The sequence below is a fragment of the Ursus americanus genome, chromosome 5 (assembly GCF_024610735.1).
Source record: "Ursus americanus isolate L20-20 chromosome 5, mUrsAme1.1.p, whole genome shotgun sequence".
Lineage (NCBI taxonomy): Eukaryota > Metazoa > Chordata > Mammalia > Carnivora > Ursidae > Ursus > Ursus americanus.
Window position 1 is genome coordinate 68,336,655 of NC_142131.1, and position 25,635 is coordinate 68,362,289.

Consider the following 25,635-nt stretch of genomic DNA (forward strand, 5'->3'; position numbering starts at 1 on the left):
AAATGAGCTACTAGTATTTGGAATATATGCTTGGAATTTTAGTTATTTAATTGCTCATCCTGAGATACAGGGCTGAAAAATGTAAGTCAAAGAACAAATTCCAAGTTGGTCTCTGCTCTTAAAAGGAATAGTTTCTTGGCTGAAGTTTTTTTTTTTTTTTCCTTTTTCTTCTTCTCGCATTTGAAATAAAACTGCTTTTGCCTCTGATGTTTTAGAAGGATATTGGTTGGAAAGTGAGGTGTATGATCAAGTTTCTTGCCAAATTATTGTCAAGAGTGACTTTCCTTGAAGAAAATGGCTGGAGGATGTCCCTGATGTTTGGTTCTGGTGCTTCTCCATTTGGCATAAGGCCTGACCTTGTGGCCTTCAGATGACTTTCAGGTCACAGGCAGAATGAACAATAAAGGGAACAATGGGAGTAAGAGAGGAAAAACCTCACAAACTGAGAAAATCAGTTTTTCCAGCTTTTATAGTTGGAAAAAAGCCCAAAGCATAGATACAATCCGAACTGGAACTTGGAAGTTGGGTTATTTCCAACGCTCGATTTGTCTCCAATTTATATGCTAATGGACCCCTCAGCTCAAAGGGAAGGTCAAATAAGAATATTAGAATATCGATATATTGAAATATTAGAAACTTCTTGAATTCCTGGGCATATTAGGCCCCCTTCAATTTCTAGGACATTTCTTCATATGTAAGACAACCTCACAGAGGTAAAAATTTGAAGGGGAAGTAGATGTAAGAAGGAGGTGAATTACATAATATAAAGGGAAAGCAAGAGACAGAGTCCTAAGTCAGACCCTCTCAATGCTCTGCCTATTCAGAGGATGAACTTCTGTCTGACATTGAACAGTGAGATTCTGTTCACAGGAGAATAACCCCTGTTTCAGTAAGAACTTCTTCAAGGTTGTATTGTCTTTGGGGAAGTTCTAAGAATCTTGGGAGAGATCTGGAATTTGGATTTCTAAGAACTACGTACATCCAGTCATTATGTGAAGATTTACTAAGTATCTACAACCAGAAAATATGGACATCTGCTTAGGGCCGGAAGCAGGAAGAAGGGAGTGACAGGGAGAAGCAAGCACATAGAGATGTACGAAATTATTTAAGCTGGTTTAACTGTTTGAGACGGTGGCATATTGTAGCTTTGTTTGTTTTAGGCCTGCATAATATTAGAATTTATTATATGTGATACTCTCCTCTCACAGAGGTGACGGTCAGTATATTTGTTTCTACAGGAACAGAAGGCCACATGTTGGAAACACCAACGCAATGACTACCGAATATTGCTCTGGTCTTGGGCTCTGGAAGAGGTAACTGTGTTATGGTCTCTCCTACCACATACGCAATCCTAATTTGAGGCTGATTTTAAAAAATAATTATGTTAGATGTCATTTGTACAGGTGAGCATTACTCTTCACATTTTCATATTAGGAAGTGATACATCAATTTCACTGATGATGCTGTTGCTCTAAAATTTGTGACTCCTCCCCCCCTCACTACGCAAAGAGTCCTCACACGCCATATACACACACAGATTCCCTTGGGCTGGCTTCTAGAACAAGAGTGTGGAAGAGAACGGGTCTGGTTACCTTACAGTTGCACTTGGTACACCTGAGAGTCATGGGATCCAAGAATGCTTCCCTGGTATGCAGGCATGGTTGGCACCAAGGAAAGATGAAGAAATGGCACATGGAGTTGGCCATTAGTGGTCCAGCTGTCAGCATCATCAGGGGGCAGTTTGTGAGGTCAATGCTGGTTTTCATGACATCAACACAGCTGAGGAGGTGAATTAGGGCCACTGAACAGGATTATAAGGACAAGAAATCCCAGAAGGATCCCACTGAATGTTTCATCTACCATCTCCAAAGACTTCCAAGCCATTCTTGTGTTTGGGAATCATAGAGGCAAATGGTTCCAGAAGCCTTAGTCTTGATTTCAGGAACTCAGTCTAACTCAAGGCATGAAGAGACAAATGACTAAGTAGACTCTTAAAATTAACCATTTTCTCTCTCTGCCTCTTTTTCTCATCTGATAAGCTTGATAAGCTTGACTGGTATTTCATTGAGAAAACATGAGATATAAGTGAACAGATCCAGGTTACCTCATCTTCCCACTAGCAGCCTACAAACTTGCCTTATCTGCATTCAACTTCCTCTGGACATTCGCAAATGCTTCCTGTCAAACCCCGCCCCCCTGGTGTGCTAGGATCCCACCCGCTGCGGTGTGTTTCACCTCCAGGTTTCACGCTTGTCCCTGTGACCCCTCCTGCTTCTTCAACCTCCTTTTCTCCCCTGAATCATGAGCTTAAACATTCACATATGGTCTAGAGGTTCCCATCTTCTAAAGAAACCTCTGTTAACCCACATCTCTATTTCTAGCCTACCCATTATTTCTCTCCTGGTCTTCAAAGCCAAACGTTTCAAAACACATCCTACTGTTACTGGTTCTAGGTAGTTTTTGCAAGCATTTTTGCTGCATATCTAATGGGCTGTATGGCAATTTTGCCGTAAGAGATAAAATAACAAAAAATACAAGAGGGACAGTAAAAAGGACACAAGGAAACATAAAAAGTAATACAACTATTAATTTCTTTCTTCATTAAGAGAGATCTCAATTTTCCAAATATGAAGAAACATATTTGAAGCTGAGCTTTGCATTGCATTGTGAAAGCCTTCAACACTGTTCGTTCTTGGCATATTGTCACATGTCTGTCGATAGACGTTCCAAAGTTCTATGGGAAATGTGGAAGAAATGCTAACACTGTAATGCATTTGTTGCTGGGCTTTGTTATCATTGTCACTGATGCATTATCATTTTCTAGTATGGTAGAATATAGTATACAATCTGGCTTCACACTCTCTTTCACACTTGAAGTAAGTTTTATCACTCTATTTTCTATCAAGTCTATATATGGTGTTGTTATTCACTATGCTAAGATCACCACATCTGTTTGCCCCTGTACGGCGCCTTATGAAGGCTAGGTAAGATTTATATAATGTTAAAATTGGAACTTTGTCAATGAAGAAATGAAACCAAACTGTCAACCAGTTATTTTGTCTTTTACAGCCAAATTGCCATACAGCCAGTTAGGTACGTGGTGAAAATGTTTGCGGCAAAATGCTTGGAGCAAAGATGTCCGTGGCAAAGACGCTCACAGCAAAAATACCCCGAGGATACAATCTTCATCATCCACACATTCTGGAACCTCCACCACTACATGGAATGCGTCCTTTCCAAGGTTATGAGACTCAATCCACGTTGCCGAGTTGAATAGGTATTTTTTGGCCCTCCTCCTACTCCACCTCTCAGCATCGCACACTGCTTTCCACACCCTTGTTCATGACATTTTCTGCAGTGTCTCCAGGCTCTCATTCTCCAGCTCCTTCTTCTCTAACCGCTAAATCATTTAATGCCTCAGGGCTCAGCCTGGCGTCTCCTTTTCCAACCCACTACTCATTCTGATGACTTTAAGTATATATGAATAATGCACACATATATATCGCAGTCCCATCTTCTCTTTGAGATCCAGACTTCTATATTCAGCTTGACTTACCCACTTAGATATCTCACAAGCACTTTGAATGGGCTGTGTCCAGAAGGGAACTATTGGTCTTAACCTGCAAGATCCTCCCCTGGTTCCAGGCTTCTCATCTTAGAAAATGGAACCAGAGCACTTACTCAAGCCGGAAGGAAGTCTGGGAGCCACGCTCGACCCCTCCTCAATACTTCCAACATCCCAACTACTGCCAAATTTCGTCTATTATACCTTATCTCCATCTTTGCTACCAACGCCCTTGGCCAAGCTTTCATCTGCTCTTAGCTGGATCCCTGCAAGAACCACACAACTGTGACCTACGTCCACTGTGCAGCTACAGGGACTGTGCCATTTCTACAGCTTCTTCTTGTTTGCCTGTCACCTCCTTTATCAAGCTCTGGCCGCATGACCTTTGGCCATGTCTCTTCCTCTTACAATTCCCTTCCCCCCACATTTTTACTCTTGGCTCATTCTTTCTTACCTGTCATGTCGCAGCTGAAATATCACTCCCCCTGCCCAGGATTTCTCTAACCAAGATTCTGAATGCCAACCTCCCGTCATTAGACACCGTCACATCACAATTTGGAATTCTATATTTATTTCCTATTATCTCCTCCATAAGAATAAAAACTGCATGAAATCAAGAACTGTTTCTTTTTTATGATTCTGTATTTCAGACTCAGTCCAATGCCTAACAATAAATGTTTGCCGAATAAACACACTTCTGTCCTCTGTCTTACTTAACACTTAACACCCTTTTTGTGTCACACACACACCATGTCTCTTAGACTTGAAAAGATAGGGTCTTTGGAATTAGATCTGGCTCTGACACGCACTACCAAGCCCACTGTGTGACTTTGGGCAGGTTATTTTGACTAAGTCTCCCCAGACAGAAAGTGGGAAAATCATATCTGTGTTATGATAATATTCAAAGGAGATCGGGCATGGTTACTACTGATCATAAAGGTACCCAAGAAAGAGTCAAGTTCCTTTCTTCCGTGCTTTCATATAAACTCTAAATACTTCTAACCCAGTAGGTGCAAACGTGCACACACATTGGACAAGGTGACAACGTGCATCCTGCCCCTTCTGAATCTTTCTGATTGTGACATGCCCGCTGAGAGTTTTGCCTTTAGAGAATGAGATGCTTAGCCAAGAAACAGCATTCATAATGTTAAACCAAATATATAACTATAGCTCTAAAGAACTGCAGTCTGTATTATAAGGGCGCCTTCTCAAGTATATTTGGAGGTAACACCAGAAGAATAGTATTTTCGACAGCATAGAGACCTTACTTTAAAAGAAAACACCAGATGGCAGCACCAGATGCTAGAGCTGTGTCTGATGGGATTTTTTTTAGCTCAAACCTAAACATCTAGGAAGACAAAGGTAGCTCAAAACTAGATTCAGAGAGAATCATTTACAGGAAAAGATGATTTCCCTAAACAACGCCTATTTTGTAATATAGTATGGGATTTTGGGGAACAATGTTTCACGTTACAAGCAAAATTCTAAGAAAATAACCCCAACCATTATCTAACCAAGAAAAGGTAATGAGACCAAGGCTTCATTTGGGTTTGTAGCTACATTTAATTAACTGCTGATCTGTGTTCCAATTAGCCAGAAAGGGCCTGAAATCAAAGAATGAAAGATGATCGGGTTCTAGAAAAGGGCAACATTTTTTCCAAATATCAAAATGCAAGCACTAAAATTTATTCACTCATATTAAAATAAGGAGCAATAATGACCTCTATTACTGTACTTCTCAGCATCACTTAGGAAATTGCTTACTAAAATAGACAGTAGGTTTACTAAAGAGACTAAGATCTAATAGATTAAATAAATGCAATATTAACATTTAAAAGGGTAACCTACGGGTTTCCATATTATGCATCAAAATTTCATCTGGACTTATCACCACTTTTAAAATCTTGCTAAGGTGGAGATTGCTTATGCAGGCTTTCCTTCTTTTTTTTTTTTTTTTTTTTGAGGAAAGAAAGGTGATTCAGCTCATGAAACCATATAATGCAGATGCAGCGACCAGAGGGCAGTCACACCTTTGAAATAAAGATCCTCACTCAGGGTTTTATTCCTCTTACATACTGTTAGCGTCCTTCAGAGCTTGCCTGTGAGATCAGAAAGGGTAAATTCAGCCCTGTGTTCTCGAAGAAAAGCAACGGGACAATTCAAGCGCATACGGTGGTTAGTGGGCAAAGCAGAACTAAAACAAAATGCCCGCGGAAGTCTTGGAGAAGAACTCGCCTCGGGCGGTATTTATTTGCGTTTAGATTTGATTGAAGGGTAACAGCAGCCCCTGTGTCATAAAAGAACTGAGCCAGTCTATGTTGGAAGAACATTCTGAGCGGAGGGTAATTCACTCTGCCAGCGAAACAGTCATTGTTGCCCAACTGGAGTGAATTGTTTTCCAAGCACCACGGTCACGGGGCTGAAAATATCCTTCCTCACCTGAATTCGCTACGAGATTGAACCCTCCCGAGAGCGTCAGGCAAGCTGGCTGATGCTGATCTGAAGTCAGAGCAAGGATTCTAGATTCTGATTGACAAGAAGCCACACACATCTGAAGTGTGACAAGAACGGGTGTGTGTCATAGCCAGAAGTCGGCTGACACAGGCAGATGAAATGTTGAAATCTGATCGTGCACAAGGCAGTGATCTTCATGGGAAATGGATGATTTCCCATAATATCTCAATTGTCAATGATACAAAGAAATGGTACTACCTAAATTTGAAATGACACAAAGAAAGAAAAACAGCAATAGATCAAATTGCAGCTGAAAGAGAAAACCACACTGCCCGGGGGGAGCTTTCCTGCTGAAAAGCGCTGTGGAATGGCAAAGACCTCTTCTAGGGAAGAATTCAAGTCCATTGCTTCAAGAGACCTTATGCCTCTCTGAAGCCGGCCGGTTTTCTCCATTTTAATTCATGCAAGCCTGCTTTACGTCCAGCAGCGAAAGGGACCCTATGTTGGATGACCTTCCTATGCCCTCCACCAAAGCCTGTGTGGTCCCCAAACGGGCCAGCACACATCTAACAGCCGTGAGCGCCAACTTCCCGCTGACACACGCCTCCTCAGGTCTAGGAGCAGGGTTGGTGGTGCTGTGACAGAGCCACGTCCTCTAGATGCCCTTTTCTGACGGACAGCCCCCACTTTGATCTAAACGCCCAAGTCCCCGAGGGCCACCGCGGTGACCTCTCCTTCTGACATCTCCCCTCCAGACGACCGGCTGAGTCAGGAGGTGTCTTCCTGCGAAGCTGTGGGCCCAGGCCAGCCTCTTTTAGCAGTCGTGACTGAGTGAGAACACGCTGTGCTCAGCCTGTTGGCACACAGTATGTGTTACAACAACAAGAGCCGGGATCCTGACCACACTCCCCTATCTCGGGATCTGTACTGAGAACACGTGAAGCAAATGCATGCGCTCAGGAAACACGGCTGCGAGGCAGAGAGCTAACGGACTCGCTGCTGTGTGGCCCTGAGACACGGATTCTTGTGTTCTCTGAATCCAGACCCCACACGTTTTGGAAGACAAGCAACAGTCAGGCGATGGGAAAAACAGATCATGTTTATGAGACCAGCCTGCAGCTCATGCCACACTTAAAAGTGTGGGTTTTGAGTTCGGCAAGGAAACTAGCCATTCTTTCTTCAATGTTCATTCGGAAAACTTGCCCAGCCTCTCTCAGTCTGACTCTTGGGCTTTACGATCATTGTCTTGGAATCTTCTAAACCAGTAAGTTTCTAATCATTTCATTTTAAACCTGAAAGCGAGGGAAAAGTACTAGATGGTTGCCAATATAATGCAATAAAAAAGGAAGGAAGAAAAGCTGCAGTAAAAATAAAGGCTGCTTCTCGTCCCCCAAACCCCACCCTCCAGTCCTTCTGGTTTAATCCTTTAGAACGCTTGGGTAACCTCAGTTTCCCCCAAGCAGTCCACTAAAAGACAGGGGCGCCTGGCTGGCTCAATCAGTAAAGAATGGGACTCTTGATCTCAGGCTCGTGAGTTTGAGCCCCACACTGGGTGTGGAGCCTACTTAAAAAAAAAAAAAAAAAAAAAGTATCCCTACAGGTGGGGTGCTTTAGGTAGCAAACCTTAGAGAAAAGATTTTGACCACGGCCTATTTCTCATGATTTGACATCTTGTAAGGTATGACACAGAACAGTGCAGCCATGCCCCGGGCTTAATGGCAGGACAAAGCACATGGACCACATCTTATGGGGAGCCACCCTCATTAGCATTCTTCCCCAGTTGTGCTGATGGTGAACCTTCAGGTAAACAATACTTCGCTGTACAGGTTGGGGACCCGGGGCATCATGCTTTTCTTCCCAAGCGCCCAAGTGGGGAGCAATGCTGCTGCCCAACCCAAACACAGGACACAGAGCAGCAGTGGGAACTGAGCACTTCTGGGAACCACGAACCCACACCTCGTTGCTTCAGAGCGTGCCCTGGGGTTAATCTCGCACATATCATAATCACGTAAGTGTTAAAAGAAAACATGCTGTATTTGAGGAGCACGTCGATTTCTGCGAGTGCTCCAGTGCCTAATTGTTGCTAAAGTCATTTGGGGTTTTTGACACACATTCTATTTTAGTAAGATAAACTCAGCATAACCCGGGGTTGCCAAAAATGAATTCCTAAGGTAGATGACTAAAATAAACCGGTAATAAATATTGGCCGTTGGAATGGGAATTATATCTCTGCAATGTAGACACAGCATTAATGACTCATTTTCAAATAACAGTCTCTCCCAAGGATTATTGGTATGAGGAATCAGGGTAGAAGGATGTCCATCCCTCTTTCTTTTAGGCGACAGAGTAGAAGAGGACTATGAACCCACCAGGCAGGGATGTCCTTATACCGACCTTGCCAACTGAGATACAGGGTCCAACAGGGGTCGACTTGGACAGGCTGCACTGAGGCAGACGTAAGGCATTGAAAGAAACCGTCCTAGGGGTTGAAGCAGCTGATTCTGGGAACAGTTTTCTCTCATTCCCCCGGGGGCGGGGGCGGAATGTACCCGTGGGTCCACCCAAAGCACCTCACTTGGCATGAATTACCTTATCAGTCATCGTGGGCGCTGCCATGTTGCTTTGCTGCTTGGAATTAGTGGACTGTTTTAGGCCACCTTTACTCCCTAAGGTCAAATTCTGCATTTTTGGCCCACTCAGTTGAGCTTTACAGCTTCTCTGGTGTATCAGGAGGCGGTCCGGGGCAAAGGTCCGGCTGCAGTTTGGACAGGGCACCAGCTGAACTTGACTTGGCCCCTCTTCGTTGGACTGTCCAGTGGGAAGTGGCTGAAGCTTTTGTGGGAGTGGTCGGCGGAGCTCCCTGGGGAGCCGGTCATTTTCTATTTTCCACTTTTCCAGGCATTTGGGCTCATGAATGGGAAGGGACAGAGTGCCAAACTCCCTACCACAAATGTAGCAGATGAGAGCCTTTGGTCGGGCTGGGATGCCACCAGCAGCTTTCCTGGGACCAGTGCGATCATCAGAAGTGCTGGGGGTTGGTGCTCTGGGCCCGTCACCCTTCGGCTTGCAGCTTCTCTGGTGAACAGGAAGACGATCTGGCAAGAACGTGCGGCCGCAGGATTCGCAGGGCAGCAGCTGAGCCTGGGAACTTTGGAATGCTGCCTCGTTCACTGCCTGAAGATTGTAGGACCCACTGCCCCCAAGAGGCTGTGGTTTGGAGGGTTCTGGCCTCCTCAGGTGCTTGGGCAACTTGCTGTTTTCAGTCCGCCACTTCTCCAAGCACTGGGGTTCATGAATGGCAATTGATTGGGACCCAAATTCTCGGCCACAGATATAGCACACCCGGAATCCAGGCCTGCGGGACGGGATCACAGGGGGGCCGGGCTGACTTTCCGACATAATTCTCCTACTGGACCGTTTTGAGAGTATCACCGTTCCAGGTCTTGTTTTCTGAGGTCCTGTCTTTATTTTTCCAGCACGACTGACATGCTCTGTGTCTGGCAAAAGGCTAGAATGGGAGTCACCACAAAGAACGGCCTGGTTGATAAGGAAGGTGGGCTCTTTAGAATGATGGAAAGTCTGTTGCAATTTGTTACAAACCTTTCTCTCCTTTCCTGTTTCCATTAACAAGCAAGTCTTTCTCTGGCCTTGCTCTGATTTCAGGCCAGACTCATTTTGGGATTCTGCTCGGAGTGAAGGTTAGTCAGGTTGGCTGTCCTGGGGTTCCACATTGTTGCCAACTCCTTAGACCCAGAGACCATGACTCAGAGCTTCATTGCAGGGCAGCAGTCTGGAATGCTGGAAAGTCCTCATTAAACCTCAGATGTCTCCAAGATCTGCGGGGGAAACATAAATCAAGAACTCATTACACACACACACACACACACACACACACACGCACACGCACACGCACGCACACACCACTCTTAGATCGTAAGTTGATAAAGAGCAGTAATTTTTTTTTTTTTAAACTAGTATCCTCTTTGGCTAGATAGTAACTAGCACATAAGATTTGTTCAGTAAATGGTGAAATAAATCTGAAGACAATTTCCACTACGAATTGCACTATTACTGCAGTGAAAGTAGTGTTCTGCCCAGAGAAAGATCAGAGACACACACAGCAAAAATCAACAGAGGCATGGTGGTGAGACTGCGGAAGACAGAACTAAGAACTGTGACAATTAAATTAATGAAACTGCAGATAATCTAGAAAGACCTTCTTCCACTCCCTTGGGGATTCTTAGCTTTTTAGTGCCATGGATCCTTTTGACAGTTCTCTGAAGCCTATGATTTTAAAGGCAAAGTATAAAAATCTTACGATTACAGGTGAAACTAATTTTATTGAAATAATTGATCAAATATCTTTGGCCGCAATATGTATTTTATTTGAGATACAGTAATAGGTCAGACTTAATGAATACCCATTAGTCTAAGGTTAAGAGCCCCTGCAGAAGGAATTTAATAGTGAATATTATGAGGATTATCAGAAAAACCCGAAGAGGGGGTAAACTTCTTATAACCTACCATGTATCCACTTTTCTTTGTTATGGGAATGGAGGAGGAATAAATTGGGGCCACAGATGTCAAGCCAAGAATGCGACCCCAGCCTATACCCTTCCTGGTAAAATATCTATAGATCTTCCTGGGGATGAAGAGGCTCAGATTTGCCTGATGTTCTTTAAATAGCTATTGTACTTAATTCCTTGTATTATCTCTGTCTCTATCTCTAGCTATACAGATAAATAGTATAGATACTAGTTAAATATTAGATAACAGATAATATACAATTAGATAAATATTATCTATTTATATATTATAGTTACATATTATATATATATAATATATATGGAAGATAGATAACATAGGTAATATGTTATCTATAAATATACTTTATATATTATATATTATATTCATAATTTATTATTTTACATTATTTTAAATTTAAGTTATAATTATCAATAATAAATTATTAATGCAATATATTTAATCACATATAATTATATTAATACTATATACTATAATAGATATTATCTATCTATCTTCAAAATAATTTTTGTAACAACATGGCTCATGATTTTCCTAAACAAACCAGAAGGGCGGGCTGATAAAATCTCATCATGGGCAGAAGGCTAAGGAGTTTTTACCTTGGGGAAAGGCATGAGTCAGTTTCATCAAGGGTGAAGATTATTGCCTAGGCCCCAAGAAAGATTACTGTCAGACATCTCAGGGCCTCCTTCATTTCCTGAAGGGGGATTCGGGTCTGGACGAGAGGCTCTGTAGCACCCACACCCCCACCACAAAAGGAGCAGTGCCTGGTCTGAGGCTGGACCCTGCGGACCACAGCAGACCCCTGAGTTCAGAGGGCACAGGGATGGCCAGCTAGAATATAAAAAACCTGGGCATTGCATTTGATAAAGGACAAAAAAAGCTGGAAGACCTATGCCTCGTTCCTGTATTTTGGTGCAAGGGAAGGTCTGAATCTTTGCAAATAAGACCATCGGATCACTCCTGGCACAGAAAAGGAAGCGATTCTTCATTTTGACAGATCCTAAGACAGTGATATTAACACATGTGACAAAAGAATGCATTGGCCCCAGGGTAGCCAGCACAGAAAACGGAGCTCACAGAAACATGTGTCACCTGACTGGCACCCTCCAAAAGAGAAAGAGGATCTAAAAAACACAAGGAATCCGGGGAAATGATTTCATTAGGTTTTTATCAGCACATGGGGGAAATAACCCCCAAACCACTCTGCTTCCTTGGTTCTGGCATCTTGTTTAACAAGGATCCTGTTTTCCTTTCCCATTTTCCTTCATACCAGGAAGCTGCAGATAACAAAAGGACTTAAGACAACAGGAAAAATTGATGCAACTAAATAACCTTACTTCCCCTAAACTTGCTCACAGTTTCTCCCCCCGCCCCCCATGCACGCATGCACACACTGCTCCCAGCAGATCAGAATGCTGGGGAGGCCCCCTAACTTGTCCCAGCAACTCCTGTCTTCCTTAGGATCAGGTAAGAGAACTAATATTTACTGAACACCAACTATGCATCAGATATTGTACTAATTTGTTATATACACAGTTTCAATTAATCTCAAATGAAGGCAGGTATGATTGTTTCAGTTTCATAAGTGAAGACACTATGAGTCAGAAAAGACAAGTAACTTGCCCAAGACAGTCCGTTTTTAAGTGACAGAACTGGGAACCAATTCCAGCTCTCTTTGGCTCCAGTAGTCGGCTCTTTCCATGATTCATTCTGCCTCAAATTCCACCGAAAGAGCTTCTCCTCTTTAGTTTTTATCCCGGTTTTAATATATGATTCATACGTCTCACGGGAAGGTAACTGAGCTCCCAACGGCCTTTATGCTGCCCTTGAGGAGAAGGAAGAGGTGAAAGGGAGGATGGGAAGAGGGCGCAGGAGGAGACAGGCCTCTGAGATGGAAAAAGCAGGAGAGACAGACTGGAGATACTGGGGACAGCATTTTTCCTGAAGCAACAAGGCTCATTTTGCTGGGAGTGGTTTTCTCGACGACGCTGTCCCTCTGCGGCATGTACGATATGGATCCTTTTCCTGATCTCACCAAAGTCCCTGAGAGAAATCTACATTATTACCCAGGTGTGGGGACAGGCCAGGGGGACCTCGGGTGGTATAATGAGTGCGGGGTGAAAGCAAAGGCCACCCCAAGAGGCCAGATGGTGCTCCCTTTGCAGTCCCTTCCCTGGTTTGATTAGGGATGGATCTTCATGGACGCGGGCATTTTTCCACTAGCGATATTTTCTCTGCAGCAAACATGAGAGCATCGTCAAATCCCTAATCGTATCTTCATCTTTTTTCCCACCATCTCTTTCCTCCTTCAATGTTCTCCTGAAATCGCTGTCTTACTGTGCTTAAAGTTACCAAAATATGAAAGACGAGGTAGCTGGATGAAGTGAAATTTTGGGGAACTGCAGTGTCTCATGGAGAACATTGCGATGTTTCTTTCCACCAGTGAGTGATTCTTGCAAGGCCTAACCCAGCCAGTAGCTCTCCCCTATATGTTAGTTCTAAAAGCCCAAGTACTGGAAAATACTAAATACATATAGTTAAATCACTTAAGAAATTGGCTAGCCACACAGACACATCATAAAGTAACATCGTGAGTTTATAAAGAGAACTACTTTGCAAAGCTAGCCAGCTCTACCCCAAGCAACCGTGGAGAAACGTTCACTCCAGTTGGTCTGAATTATTCTTTTTGACCATATTTGCACATAGGATATTTAAAGAATGTCTTGGAAAGCATCACATTTTATCAATATGATGCCATTTTTCCATGCCCTTTGGGGTTCACGAGAAGGGAGAGACACTCACAAAGATGCATATAATAACCAAACCCAACTTGGCATTAGAAGGTGTTACCCTATTTAAAAAAGGGGGGGGGCAAGAGCACAACCAAAGGATTAAATCTTTTTTAAAAATTTAGTCTTTTGAAACAAAATAAATGTAAGTGATTCATTACCCCTTCCCTATTAGTATAGAATCCAAATTCTTTAAATGGACAAATGAATAAATAAGAAAGATGGAGTTGAGCTGATGCTGGCTCTGAGCAAAATTATAAAATAGAGGAGGTTTGTCTTTAATATCCTCTATCCACCCCATTCAGCAGGCTCCATTCTCCCCTGCCTGGTGTCCTCATATGCTGGCTAGTCTTCCTTACTTTTGAAGCCTCGCTTTCAAAAAGGAGCTGATAGTCGTATTCACACCAAGGCTTATGATTGATGAGGTAATATCCCTCCCACAGTCTGGCAAAGACAACTAGTTCCCCACCAGTAGTTATTTTGCCCAACTTCCTCAAATTAAGAGAGCCCCAATTTTTAGCTGGGCACATGATTTCCCAGCTGAAAGTCTGCAGACCCCTTTGCAGAATTGTGTAAGACATGTCCACGACCTGCTCCTCTTTCCTTCCTTCATACTGATGCTTAAAACATGGATGTGATGGCTGGAGCTCCAGCAGCCATCGTGGACCAGACTATATTCATGTGACCCCTAACACGATGGAGCAGACACTTGGATGGACCTAAGTTCCCAATAATGGTGGAGTCACCTTATAAGCTTTCAAGTGTCACCCTTAGCCTTTATTTACATAAGAGAATTAAATATCCAACTTTATTTTAGCCACTTTTAAAGAGTCTTTTCCCTGCACGAAACCTATAACTAGAACCTAATTCTAATGAGATACAGTTGTATTTTAATAACTGGTCATTGGCTTAGCACAAAATGAATTCTAACAGTGGTATTTTAAACTTCAGCGAAGTTTTTTTTTTTGAGAGAGAGTACACTTTGGGGGCAAAACTGTCTTACTAAACATACACTTTTTCCTGAAAATCAGAAATTAAAAAAATTGAAGCTATAAATATGAACCAATGGTCCTTAAGAAATTGACGATCTTCCTTTCCTAGAATTCTTTTTTTTTTTGGGAACAGATTCAAATGACATATTTTGCTTTGAGAAAATCAAAACTTATTTTTTCCATAAGCTTTCTAAGGAGCTAGAAGGCATCGCTGTTGTGACAATTAACACTGTCTGTGTATTCCAAATGCTCTTTTCTGTATTCAGCTTTGGGATGCTCACTCTGGGACTCCACATGGTCCATAATGGGTAGGATTAACCCTTACCTCTTTCTTTTGAGACTTCAGCCCTAGGAGTGGGTATCTGCTGTCTCCTTCATAGAGTTGTGTTCTCTTTATGTCCTACTACTTACTATCTACATAACAACTTCTTTCTCGGTTAACAATTCTTTATATGAAATTATAATTAAATAATTGGTATGGTATAGAAACCATCCTTTCTAACATCTGGCATGGTTCTCCTGACTGATACAACCACCCTCAGAATATAAGTAATAAAAATCTGTAATATTCAAGCTGCACATTACCTCACTACTGTAATAAATATAAACTCAAACGAATTCTTTCGTAGCATCTTAGAAAATAATATGGTGCTTATCTTAACATTCGATCCTCAACTCATTCAGACCACTGAAAACATATTTTTGCAATTTTACACCATCACCATGCTTCAAGAACTAGAAAATGTTGCTCTTCCTTTTGTGACTGATTGAATTAAACCAAAAGAGGAAATCTGCCATTTTAAGCATATTCATATTTTCCTTCATTTTTATGTGATTCTCTTCTACAATGACTGCCCAACCTTCAGGCCATCACTGTCACATAGGGAGTCAAATTAAAGTGATCCCATTCCTAGATCAAGGATGACCAGGGAGGGTTGAGGGGAGTGGTCCAGATCACTCTGGCTGATTCTCTGCACTCCCCTCTGAGTAGCGCCTGGGCCAGTAGCCCTTGTGGTCCTCAACAATTCCAATGGGAGTGACAAAAGGCCAGGCGAGAGCAACTAGGAACTGGAGGTGGTCTAGTTTAGGAAAGACAGGAGCAGTGTCTAAAAGGTGAACAAATAAAAACATACTCAGAAAAACCACTGAGCCTGAAGCATAAGGCTTCAAGGGAATCTGGCTGTCCCTGTTGGCATTTCCAGGCTGATTTTGAATAGCTAATGAAAATTTACCCTTCCTTGTCTTCCCTTCACTGTGAAGAACTTCAAACCAAGAAGTCACTTTCTTCACCTTCATTCAATCTAATTGTCAGGTGTAGACATAATAGTCTATGGTGTTAGGAAAGCCATGCAAACAGAAAACAGGAGAAATGTACTCTTTACACTTCTAAGTAGAGCTTTTGGTAAGGACATCTTATGTTGTTAAAGCTCATAATACCACCCTATGAAGGCTATTGTTAGATTGAGTCTGTAATTTTCACTCTATATTGAGCTTCCAAATCACAGAGTACTCAAGAGTCACGAACACCACACAGGTATGATCATGTAATTGTAACATTGACATTTGGAGTGGTGGAGAACTAGTTATGGAAACCATCAGTATAATCACATTAGAATCCTATCATGTACAGAAATTCAAAGGGCAGACAAAAAAAAGTGGGGGAGTCAGGCTGTTGAATCATAAACAAGCATACAAACCATCCTTTCTAACATCTGGCACATACTATTCCAAAAAAATAGCTCTATTCCAAATTGCTCTTTCTCAAGACTTTAAAGCAGTGGTTGATATGCCAAGTCTGGCCCATTGATAAGTTCTTTTTGACTTCCCTGGAGATCAAAATGTTTTGGGGTCCCTGGGTGTCTCAGCTGGTTGGGCATCTAACTCTTGATCTCAGCTCTGATCTTGATCTCATGGGTTGTGGGATCAAGCCCTGTATCGGGTTCCGTGCTCAGCAGGGAGTCTGCTTGAAGATTCTCTCCCTCTGCCCCTTCCCACACTCACTCACTCTCTCTGTCTCTCTAAAATAAATAAATATACTTTTTTTTTTTTTTTAAGTCTGAATTAGGTGCCATTATTTTAAAGTTGGGAGATACCACACAAAATCAGGATGTTGTTTTCTTTTGAGAAAGTGGGAGAGCTGGCCATACAGAGCCCACATTCTAATGTGGCAACAACCCACATAAACTGATACTGAATAAAGGCTGTGCCTGTGGGTCAGACCGCCAGTCTGCACTCTTCCAAAGTTTCTCATTAGTTCAGTCCTTTGCTTTATTTATTTGTAATTCATTCTTGATTCTCAAAGGCATCTGAATTCCTGACCATATGTGATCCTCACTTTAAAGTGTTCCTTTCCTCCATTTTTCTCCTCAATTAAATATTTGAATATCACTTCAAGGAGCACTCGCCCTCAGTCAACTGTGAATCCAGATGAAGGATTTTCTATGGGAAATATTTACTAGAAGCATGACAGATTTATTGATAAAAATTCAGAAACAAAGGTTTGTAATGACAGCAGAGTGAGGCTGAAAGACTTATTTCTAGGAGGGAAGGAAATATCCAAAGGGAAAAGAAAGAATCAGTGACCTGAGGAGGAATTTTCATACATTAATGGAAGGTCACAGGAAATGATGAATCTAATTTCAGAGAGAAAAAAAATCAAGCAGCCAGTGTTTAGATCAGCCACAGGAGAGATGATAGAACGAAAAAAAGAAAAAAAGAAAAACACAAAAAGAAATGTGTTTGGAGACCATCTGAACTTTTTGGAGGCATTCCCATAATTATTTAGTTACCGCTGATATAACAAGAGCTACTCTTCTGCTTAAGCCAACGGTTCTTGATTTACCATTAAATGATCCCTTACATGAAGAATGTTGGCTCGCTTAAGTTATTAATCTAAAGAAAGAATCAGTCAGTCAAAAGAACATCAACAAACCATTAACAATGTATTGCTAGATTTCCAAGATTTGGGCTGCAAATACTTCCTAAGAGAATTACGCTTCCTTGTATGGATTACAGAATCTGGTGCACTTTTTCTTTCTGACAAACTGGCCATTTTGTCAAGTATCACCTATAAATTAGTTAGAATTGAAAATGTATAAGAGCAGCACAGTAATTCTTTCTCAGCCTAGAATGAGGTAGCAGATATCCATCAAGTGTCTAAAGTTGATGTATTATGATAAAACATAGTGGGGGAAAGGATAGATACCATTTCAGAATTTAAAAACTATAAATAGAGGCATGTGTTTCCTAGCCCTCATCATGCGATATGTCTGCACAGAGTTCCCACTGTCTTCATGCTCATGATTTATTGTCTCAGTGCGCTACCTCCGTGGGATATCTTTGGCACAGACTTGCAAACCACAGGGTGGTATCAGAGAGAGAGTCACTGGATTCGTGTGTCCAGGTGGAAACAAGCACAAAGAAGAATACAGCTGCCTTTGAGGGAAGCTGCCTGGCCAGGAGAGATTGGCCAATGAGAGATGGGCCTCCCTGTATCCTGGAGGAACCTTTTCTTAACCACATCACCCACTTACCAGACAACAGCCTCGAAATCGTGCCTTAGTGCTACACACCTCCGGGAGGTCGGTGCCTCCCACAGCCTGGCTGACGCTTAAATTGATCGTCATTACCATTCATTGCAGACATCAACACCCTTTGTTAATGCTCTCTCCACCCAAAACTATTTCTCAGGGAAGTCCCTGGGAAGAAAGTCAAAAACAGGGCCGAGCCCATGAGGCTGGGCTTCTGCTGTGTGTGTAATGAATGCGCCTCTATTTTCTGGTCTGCTCAGCATGACTTCCCTGGTGGTGGCGCTGGAGACCTGGGAGTTTATATACGGCCACAGGCTGAAGGCTGTTTCTGAACGTGGGCTCTTTGTTGCTCTTCTCCCCACATCTCTGGTCCTCCTATGTAAATAAGTCATCAAAAAGCTATTGTCATTCCATTTGACATCTTTGACTCTCATGAACAAGGCACTCTTTCACTAGCCAGATGGTCTGAGATCCCTAATGGTTCAGAGTCCTCCATACAACATCCTTTCATAGCTCAGGAATCTTACATGGGCTATTCCCTGCAGCAGAAAACCACTAGAAGGTGTCTTCTGGTATCTAGGAGGAACTTGCCCATCCTCTCTGTCCCCAGAGTCCAGACCAAACACGAAATGTGGTGACAGCTCTTTATTTGCAAACCTTCTTAGCTTGTAGTTTAATTTTTTTGGTAGTTTAAAATTTACTGAAAGCCTCCTTCCACCCCACGCCTGGTAACTATCAGATAGCAAGGAAGTCTGTCAGAGTGTCAAACTGCTTTGTTCTGTTTTCCTTTAGTAAACACAAAGAAGATCCGTGTGTATTTTAAGTCATACTTTGGATCAGAAAGATCAGAGTATTTGCTTAGAAGAATACAATTTAAAATCAACTCTGAGGATGTTGATTTTTTCCACTTTCTTGTGGTTTCGATAGGCTCTTTTCCCACCTTCTGTGCTCTCTCTTGCATTTTCTTTCATTGTTTCCACTGTCTGTCTGTCTCCACTTTAGGTCTGGAAGGACAACCTAACACAACATGGAGAAGGTAACCTGTGGTTGACTCCTCTGCTAATTTGCTGCTCTGGAGCCATAAGGCAATGCTGACCAGCTCACACTAGAAAAGTGTGGCTTATATTTTAACTCTATTATATTCTGGAGGAAGAAGGATTAGAAATGATAAGCCCAATATAATCACACGAGTCCTCAAAAGTGGACAGCCTTTCACTGAAAGAGGTAGGACAACTGAAGAAGAAAGAGACCCAACCACCCATGGCTGACTTGAAGATGGAGGAAAGGAGCTATGTGCTAAGGAATGTGTATGGTCTCTAGAAGTTGGGAAGACCAAAGAGACATGGGGTTTCCAAAAAGGGCTCCTAAAAATGAACACAGCTTGGCTGACACTGATTTTAGCCTTAAGAGACCCATGTTGGACTTATGACACAGAGAACTATGAGGTAATGGATTTGGGTTGTTTTAAACTGCTAATGTTATTGTATTTTGCTACAGCAGTAACAGCAAACTAAAACACCCCAACAGAAAGAGACCAGCACTGTGAATGCAGACTTCTGCAAAAATGTTACTCAGCTAGTTTTGGCCACACTGTACCCTGGAATTTTAATAGTTCACAGTCACCCAGCTCTAGTCTCCACTGGAAACACCACTGGGGGGACTCCATCCCAGGGCCATGATAAGATGTCCCGGGTGGCTGTCTAGAATGAGAATTATAATACAATTCACCCATTGGTAAAAAAAAAAAAAAAGGCACAAATATTCACATAATATTATACAGCAGAGTCCATTATCTCTTTCTAGCTCTGGTTAGGACCCTCAACCAGTGTGACTCAGGAAATAATCCTTTCAGATTTGGCATTCTCCTCAGTGTGGTCTATACAGCTTTCCTGTCTACATGTCAAGCTTGTATTCCCCTTTCCTCTTTGACTGTATTCTTTGTCTTGGCACCTACATGTTTACATAAGGTAGAATCTTTATTGACTGTTTTCTTCAGAAAATGCTTGTGGTTAACTGACTCCACTTCTTGTTAAGGGGTGTGCTGTGTACATGACAAGGGTCCCCTTCTCTCTTTTCAACTGTGTTGTGAGGACCGCAAGCAGCCTTCCCAAACGATGGAGCTGGATCTTTAAACCCTTCTTAGGTGGAAAGGATTCTGAGCTGAAAAGCCATTTCTGTTTTGTAGAGTGATTTCCTATTTGCAATTGTAGGGTATCAGATTGTACCACTTTGGCACAAGGATTATTTTGAGCCGAAGGCAATTGAGAAGAAGAAGATACCAGGAAAGCTCTCTGCTCTCACTCTATTTGGCTAAAAGGAAGACATAACTTTGTAAAGATACCTCTCCCAAATCAGGAAGGGAAACTCAAAGTATCTCTAGACTCTTGTCAGCTCAGAGACAAGCACCAAGAGGAAGCTACAAACCACATCACTAAATAGCCTGTATCTTCTATTAGTTTCCCCCATATATTTACCTTCCTATATTTTGCTACCTCTAAAAGCCTAAATACTTTTGCCTTGTCACTTCTCTACAAATTTATTGTTCTTTGTTAAGATGCGATATAAACCTCAAATTCTGACCATTCTGAGAGTGTCTCATCACTGAGTCCTCCTGTGTGTGTATTTGAAGCTCATGTTAATACACTCGATTTTTCTCTTGTTAATCTGTCTTTTGTTAGCACATTCTTCAGGCCCAGCCACTGAACCAAAAAAGGTATAGAAACTTTGTCCTTCCCTGCAGAACCTTAGCATAAAAAGGAGCCCCCAACATGCTGTGCCAATGACACTTTCTGTATAACCCCGTAAAATGGCATCAATAGTTCATGGTCATTACAGTTCAGCCATTTCATACCCATGTATATGCATTATATGAACATGAGAAAAGCAAAAAAAGAAATTTGGAATAAACTGTACAAACAGCACAGGAACATTAGAGATATTGCCAGTAGGGGCGCCTGGGTAGCGCAGTCGTTAAAGCGTCTGCCTTCGGCTCAGGGCGTGATCCTGGCGTGCCGGGATCGAGTCCCACATCAGGCTCCTCTGCTATGAGCCTGCTTCTTCCTCTCCCACTCCCCCTGCTGTGTTCCCTCTCTCGCTGGCTGTCTCTCTCTGTCAAATAAATAAATAAAAAATCTTTAAAAAAAAAAAAAAAGAGAGATATTGCCAGTAGTACTCAGAAAAAAGAGGTAGATCTTATTTTAATTCAGAGGTGAGACTATTTGGTCAATAACTGAGTTGTATTTGGAACTTCTCCATAGGTAGAAGAGGGCTGCACCAGGTAAGTTACTGCATTAGCATGATGTAGCTACCCAAAATATGGAGCATTCCTTCATGTTTCCCTGTCTGTGTGCTCCTCACAAAGAAGACCTACTTGGTAATTCAACTTCAGAAGGTGTTGCTTAAAGCTGTGGTGAATGGTTGGTTTGCTTTATCATCGTGTCCCCAGCCCTAGTTGCAGCCATGTGATCTGCTGCTGAACCAGGTCTCCCTCAGTCTGCACTGATGTGATTGACTATTCGAATCTAATTATAGAAGTTTACATTTTCCTAGGTGCATTTCATCCCATTTGGTTTTATCACATCATGATCCTTTAAAATGTATCTTGTTATCTAGATATCAAAAATTAATGTTAACGTCTTAGGTCTGAAGATGACATGATGATTATATTCTTAATTGCAATTTTTATTAAGATAATTGTAGCTTGACATGCATTTCTACGAAAAAAAAATAAAGATCCCTTATGCCCTTGTCTGGTTTCTCCCAGTGGTAACACTGTGTAAAATTATAATATATTTCAACCAGAATACTGATATTGATATAATCCACTTTTATCTGTATTCATGTGTGTATTAAGCTCTATACAATTTTACCACCTATAAACATGAGCACTACTATAGTCAAGATACTGAACAGTTCTAACACAATATGATGCCTCATGTCACCAAATTATACCCACCTCTCTCCCTCCCACTGCCCCCTCCAAGTCCCCATCTCTTACTCCTAGACATCATTAATCTGTCCTCCATTTCTATAATTTTTTTAATTTCAAAATGTTCTATAAATGGGATCATGCAGTATGCAACCTTCTGGGATTGGCTTTTTTTCTCAGCATAATTCCCTGCTGATATATCTAAGCTGTTGTATGTTTCAATAATTAGCTGCTTTTAATGGCCAACTACTATTCTACGGTAGGCATGTACCATAATTTGTTTTACCTGTTCAAGAACATTCAGGCTGATGTCAGTTTGGCTATTACAAATAAAGTTACAGTTGTGTGTAGAATAACAATGTCATTTGGGCTGGCTTGTGAAAGAAGAATAGGAGTTACATAGAGAGAAAGACATTTCCAGCTGACACAGACAGCACCATATGCAAAGATGTGGGACCTAAAAGACCATGACATGCTTGGAAAATCATGGGGCTTTGGTTTGTGGCAAGAAGGACAGGTGTGTGTATGGTGTATGCGAAAGTCTGGGGAGGTGGGGTCTGGGTGCGTGTATGCCTATAAGCAGATGGGTATGTAATGAGATGTGAGTATATGGATGTAAGTGGATGAGTGTGTGGGGGTGAGCGGGTACATGAGTGTAAGTGTGTAGATGGATAGTAGTTGGTGGGTGTGTGAGGATGGGTGTGAGTAGATGGGTGGGCCTGTATGATGAGTGGGAATGTGTATGAGTCTACGAATGTGTAAAACTGAGAGTGAGTGTACGTATACGAGTGTGTAGATGGATATGAGTGAATGAATGTGGGTTACACATGAGTATGAGTGAAGAGAGGTGCGTGCATGGATAAAGGAATGGATAGGTGTGATGCGAGTGGAGAGATGGATGTGAGTGTGTGAATGGATATGAATTATTAAGTGTGGTATGTGTATGAATATGAGTAAATGTGTGTTTAGATGAGTATGAGTGATTGGGATGTGTGGATAGGTGTGAGTGGATGGTTGTGAGTGTGTAAATGGCTGTGTATATATGAGTTGGTAAACAGGTGTAAGTGGTTGTGTGTGCATGTGTGTGTGGACGGGTAGTAAGAAGTGGGTGAAATGGCAGAGGCAAAAGAATGAAGAATAACAGATATAAGTAACAGGGAAGGTAATTTGAAAACAAATTATGGAAAGCACCATAGCTACTTTCAGGAAATCTGATTGCCTTACAGGAAATGAGGAAACGTTATAGATTTTTTTATAACACATGCAACATATGATTGAAAAAAGGTCTTGAGTAAGAAAATCTGGAAAATATCAACATTTCACATCTAAGAATTACACAAAGGAAGTTCTTTAGTTTCCTAAAAGGATCCATTGCAGAATTTTCTCTAAAAGCAAACATTTAGTAGGAAAATAGATCACCCTGATCTACAAAATGTAACTTGTACCTAACTTCTTGAGACTATGTGTACTACACAAAGCCAGACGTATATGTTTCTTCCAGTTCTCAAAATCTGTTTAATGTTGTTTCAAACAGTCGCCTCCATGTCCCATCTTACGTTACTAGTAGCTGACACATGTCTAAATATTTTTGTTAAAAATCCTGACAAACACTTCTGGACCAGAAAGCAAACTTCTGCTGTAGAATTTTGCTGCATTTAGACAGAACTTTAAACCAAGTCCCGTTCCCCTTTCTGTGTGGCCTGGGATCAGGTCACTGAAATCTTAAGTTTGATACTATCTGGGAAAAAAGTCCAAGTTCAAGCCAACCATGAAATCCCCTGGTAAGGTCTAATTTGCTAAGTAAAAGCAGAAAAAGTAGCTTATAGCAAAGACTCAAGTAATACTCTACTTAGTCTCCACTCCAAAGTACTTCTTGTATACCCCTTCTATAAATTCAGACCTATCTGAAACGCCAGCTCCAAAATGCTTATCAGTTGTGGAATCTTGGGATATGTAACTTCTGGGTGTCTCAGTTTCATCTTAGGTTTAGTGGGATAATAATAGGTGGCATAGTTATTGTGAGGCTTTAAAGTAAGATATAATGCTTAGCACGCTGTGTGGTAGGTGGTAAGTATGTTATCATCATTGTCACTCTATGGCTTTAATGTCTGTCTTCTTCTCCATATTTTCATAAACTCAGCAGGTGGGAAAATGTAATTAGGAGACTAACTAGAGATTTCTGAAATTATTCTCCTTTTGCTAAAATATTATGAGGAATTCCAAAGTTGAGTTAGCTAAGTCAAATCATATTTTATTTTAAAGATTTTATTTATTTACTTATTAGAGAGAGAGAAAAGAGGGAGAGCCTGATGTGGGGCTCAAATCTCATGACCCTGAGATCATGACCTAAGCCAAAATCCAGAGTCAGATACTTAACTGACTGAGCCACGCAGGTGCCCCAGATCATATTTTATTAAAAGACATTCCAGGGTGCCTTGGTGGTTCAGGTCTGCCTTCGACTCAGGTCTTGATATCAGGGTTCTGAGATTGAGTCCCTCTCAGGCTCCACACTCAGCAGGGAATCTGCTTGGCCCTCTGCCCCTCCCCCCTGCTCATGATCTCTCTCTCTCTCTCTCTCTCTCAATAAATAAATAAAGTCTTAAAAAAGAGACATTCCAATCTGTAGTCCCCAAAAGGAAAGAAATACTGAAAAGTTAAGAGATAAAGGAGTACGTTTTTTAAAGTCATCCAATCTAATCAGTATGAAATGTGTCACTCAACTCCCCCTCCCCAATCTGGGCATATTGGAACAGAACTGGGTGCTAGACAAAATGCTGCCATTCCATTGCCTGACATGAAAAGAACTGGTCCAATCAAGTTCCTCTCTTGGGGAAAAGAATAGTGATGGTCACTCAAGCCAAGAAGACAGTGAGAAAGAGCTGCCACATCCCAGGAAATAAGTGATGCATTGGAGGAAGGCAGAACAGAGGGAACAGGAGTAGCTGTGAAACAGAGTAGAGCTGATGGGACAGGCTGATGACAGGACACCTGGAGCTGTCATTGTGACTTGGGGACAGAAGACATGTGATGTTCTTCAGTCTTTACATCTTACTCTGAGTGTAGAGAATACCTGAAGCTTTTGTCACCATGTCCCAAATAAGAAATGAAAACTAGATTTGGATGCTATCACTGTCAATTATGTCAGGTATGAAAGAGGAAGCAGTCACCTCAGAGGTAGAAAGTGGTAACCACGTTGGGTTCATGGATCTTGACTGTGGACAGGACTCCTTCTCCACCTCTCTTAAAAAGGGAAGCAGGCTGTGGTCTCTAGTTCTTCTCAGATTTTTCAAGAATTCAAGAAAGAGACCTGATGAACTTAGGTCTGTAAATCAATGGGGGTAATATCCGGTTATTAATGCTCTACTCAGCAGAAATAGGAAGATCTTGGTTGAGAAGTTCCTCTGATTTTCTTCTAGAATTCTGACAATTTATGAAAATTGCCTACTGATTATTTTGGTGTCTGGGCCAGAGAACAGAGTCTACTCAACTCTCTGGCTTGGAAGTCCCCTGGAACAGGTAGGTCTTGTGCTTCCGGAGGCCTAGTTTTTAGATTTCCCTGTATTTCCATGCACATGTATCCTTCTCATAAATGCCCCACTGTCTGAGGGACTTGAATATGGTAAGAAGGCCTGCCTGAGTTTATTTAATAATTCATTCAGCCCAGAATGCTGCCTCTGGCAGTAAAGTCAAGAACAGATATTTTGTGTCGTAATTTTTGAGCTCCCATCACTACCACCACCAACACCACATTATTCATTAGAGATATTTCCAAAGAGCCCAACCCTTCCAACCATGAGTTAACAGGTTAGTTTTTACAACATGTTTACTT

At 41.8% G+C, this 25,635-nt stretch overlaps 1 protein-coding gene across 1 annotated transcript in view; it reads right to left on the reverse strand.

The window, feature by feature from the left end:
• Positions 1–25,635, reverse strand: part of LOC123790590 (zinc finger protein 474-like) — a 62,385-nt gene that overhangs the window by 22,684 nt on the left and 14,066 nt on the right. The window contains exon 3 of the mRNA XM_045795084.2: positions 8,609–9,855. Within this exon, the coding sequence (XP_045651040.2) occupies positions 8,609–9,643 (1,035 nt within the window). The 5' untranslated portion in view covers positions 9,644–9,855. The remainder of the gene's footprint in view (positions 1–8,608; positions 9,856–25,635) is intronic.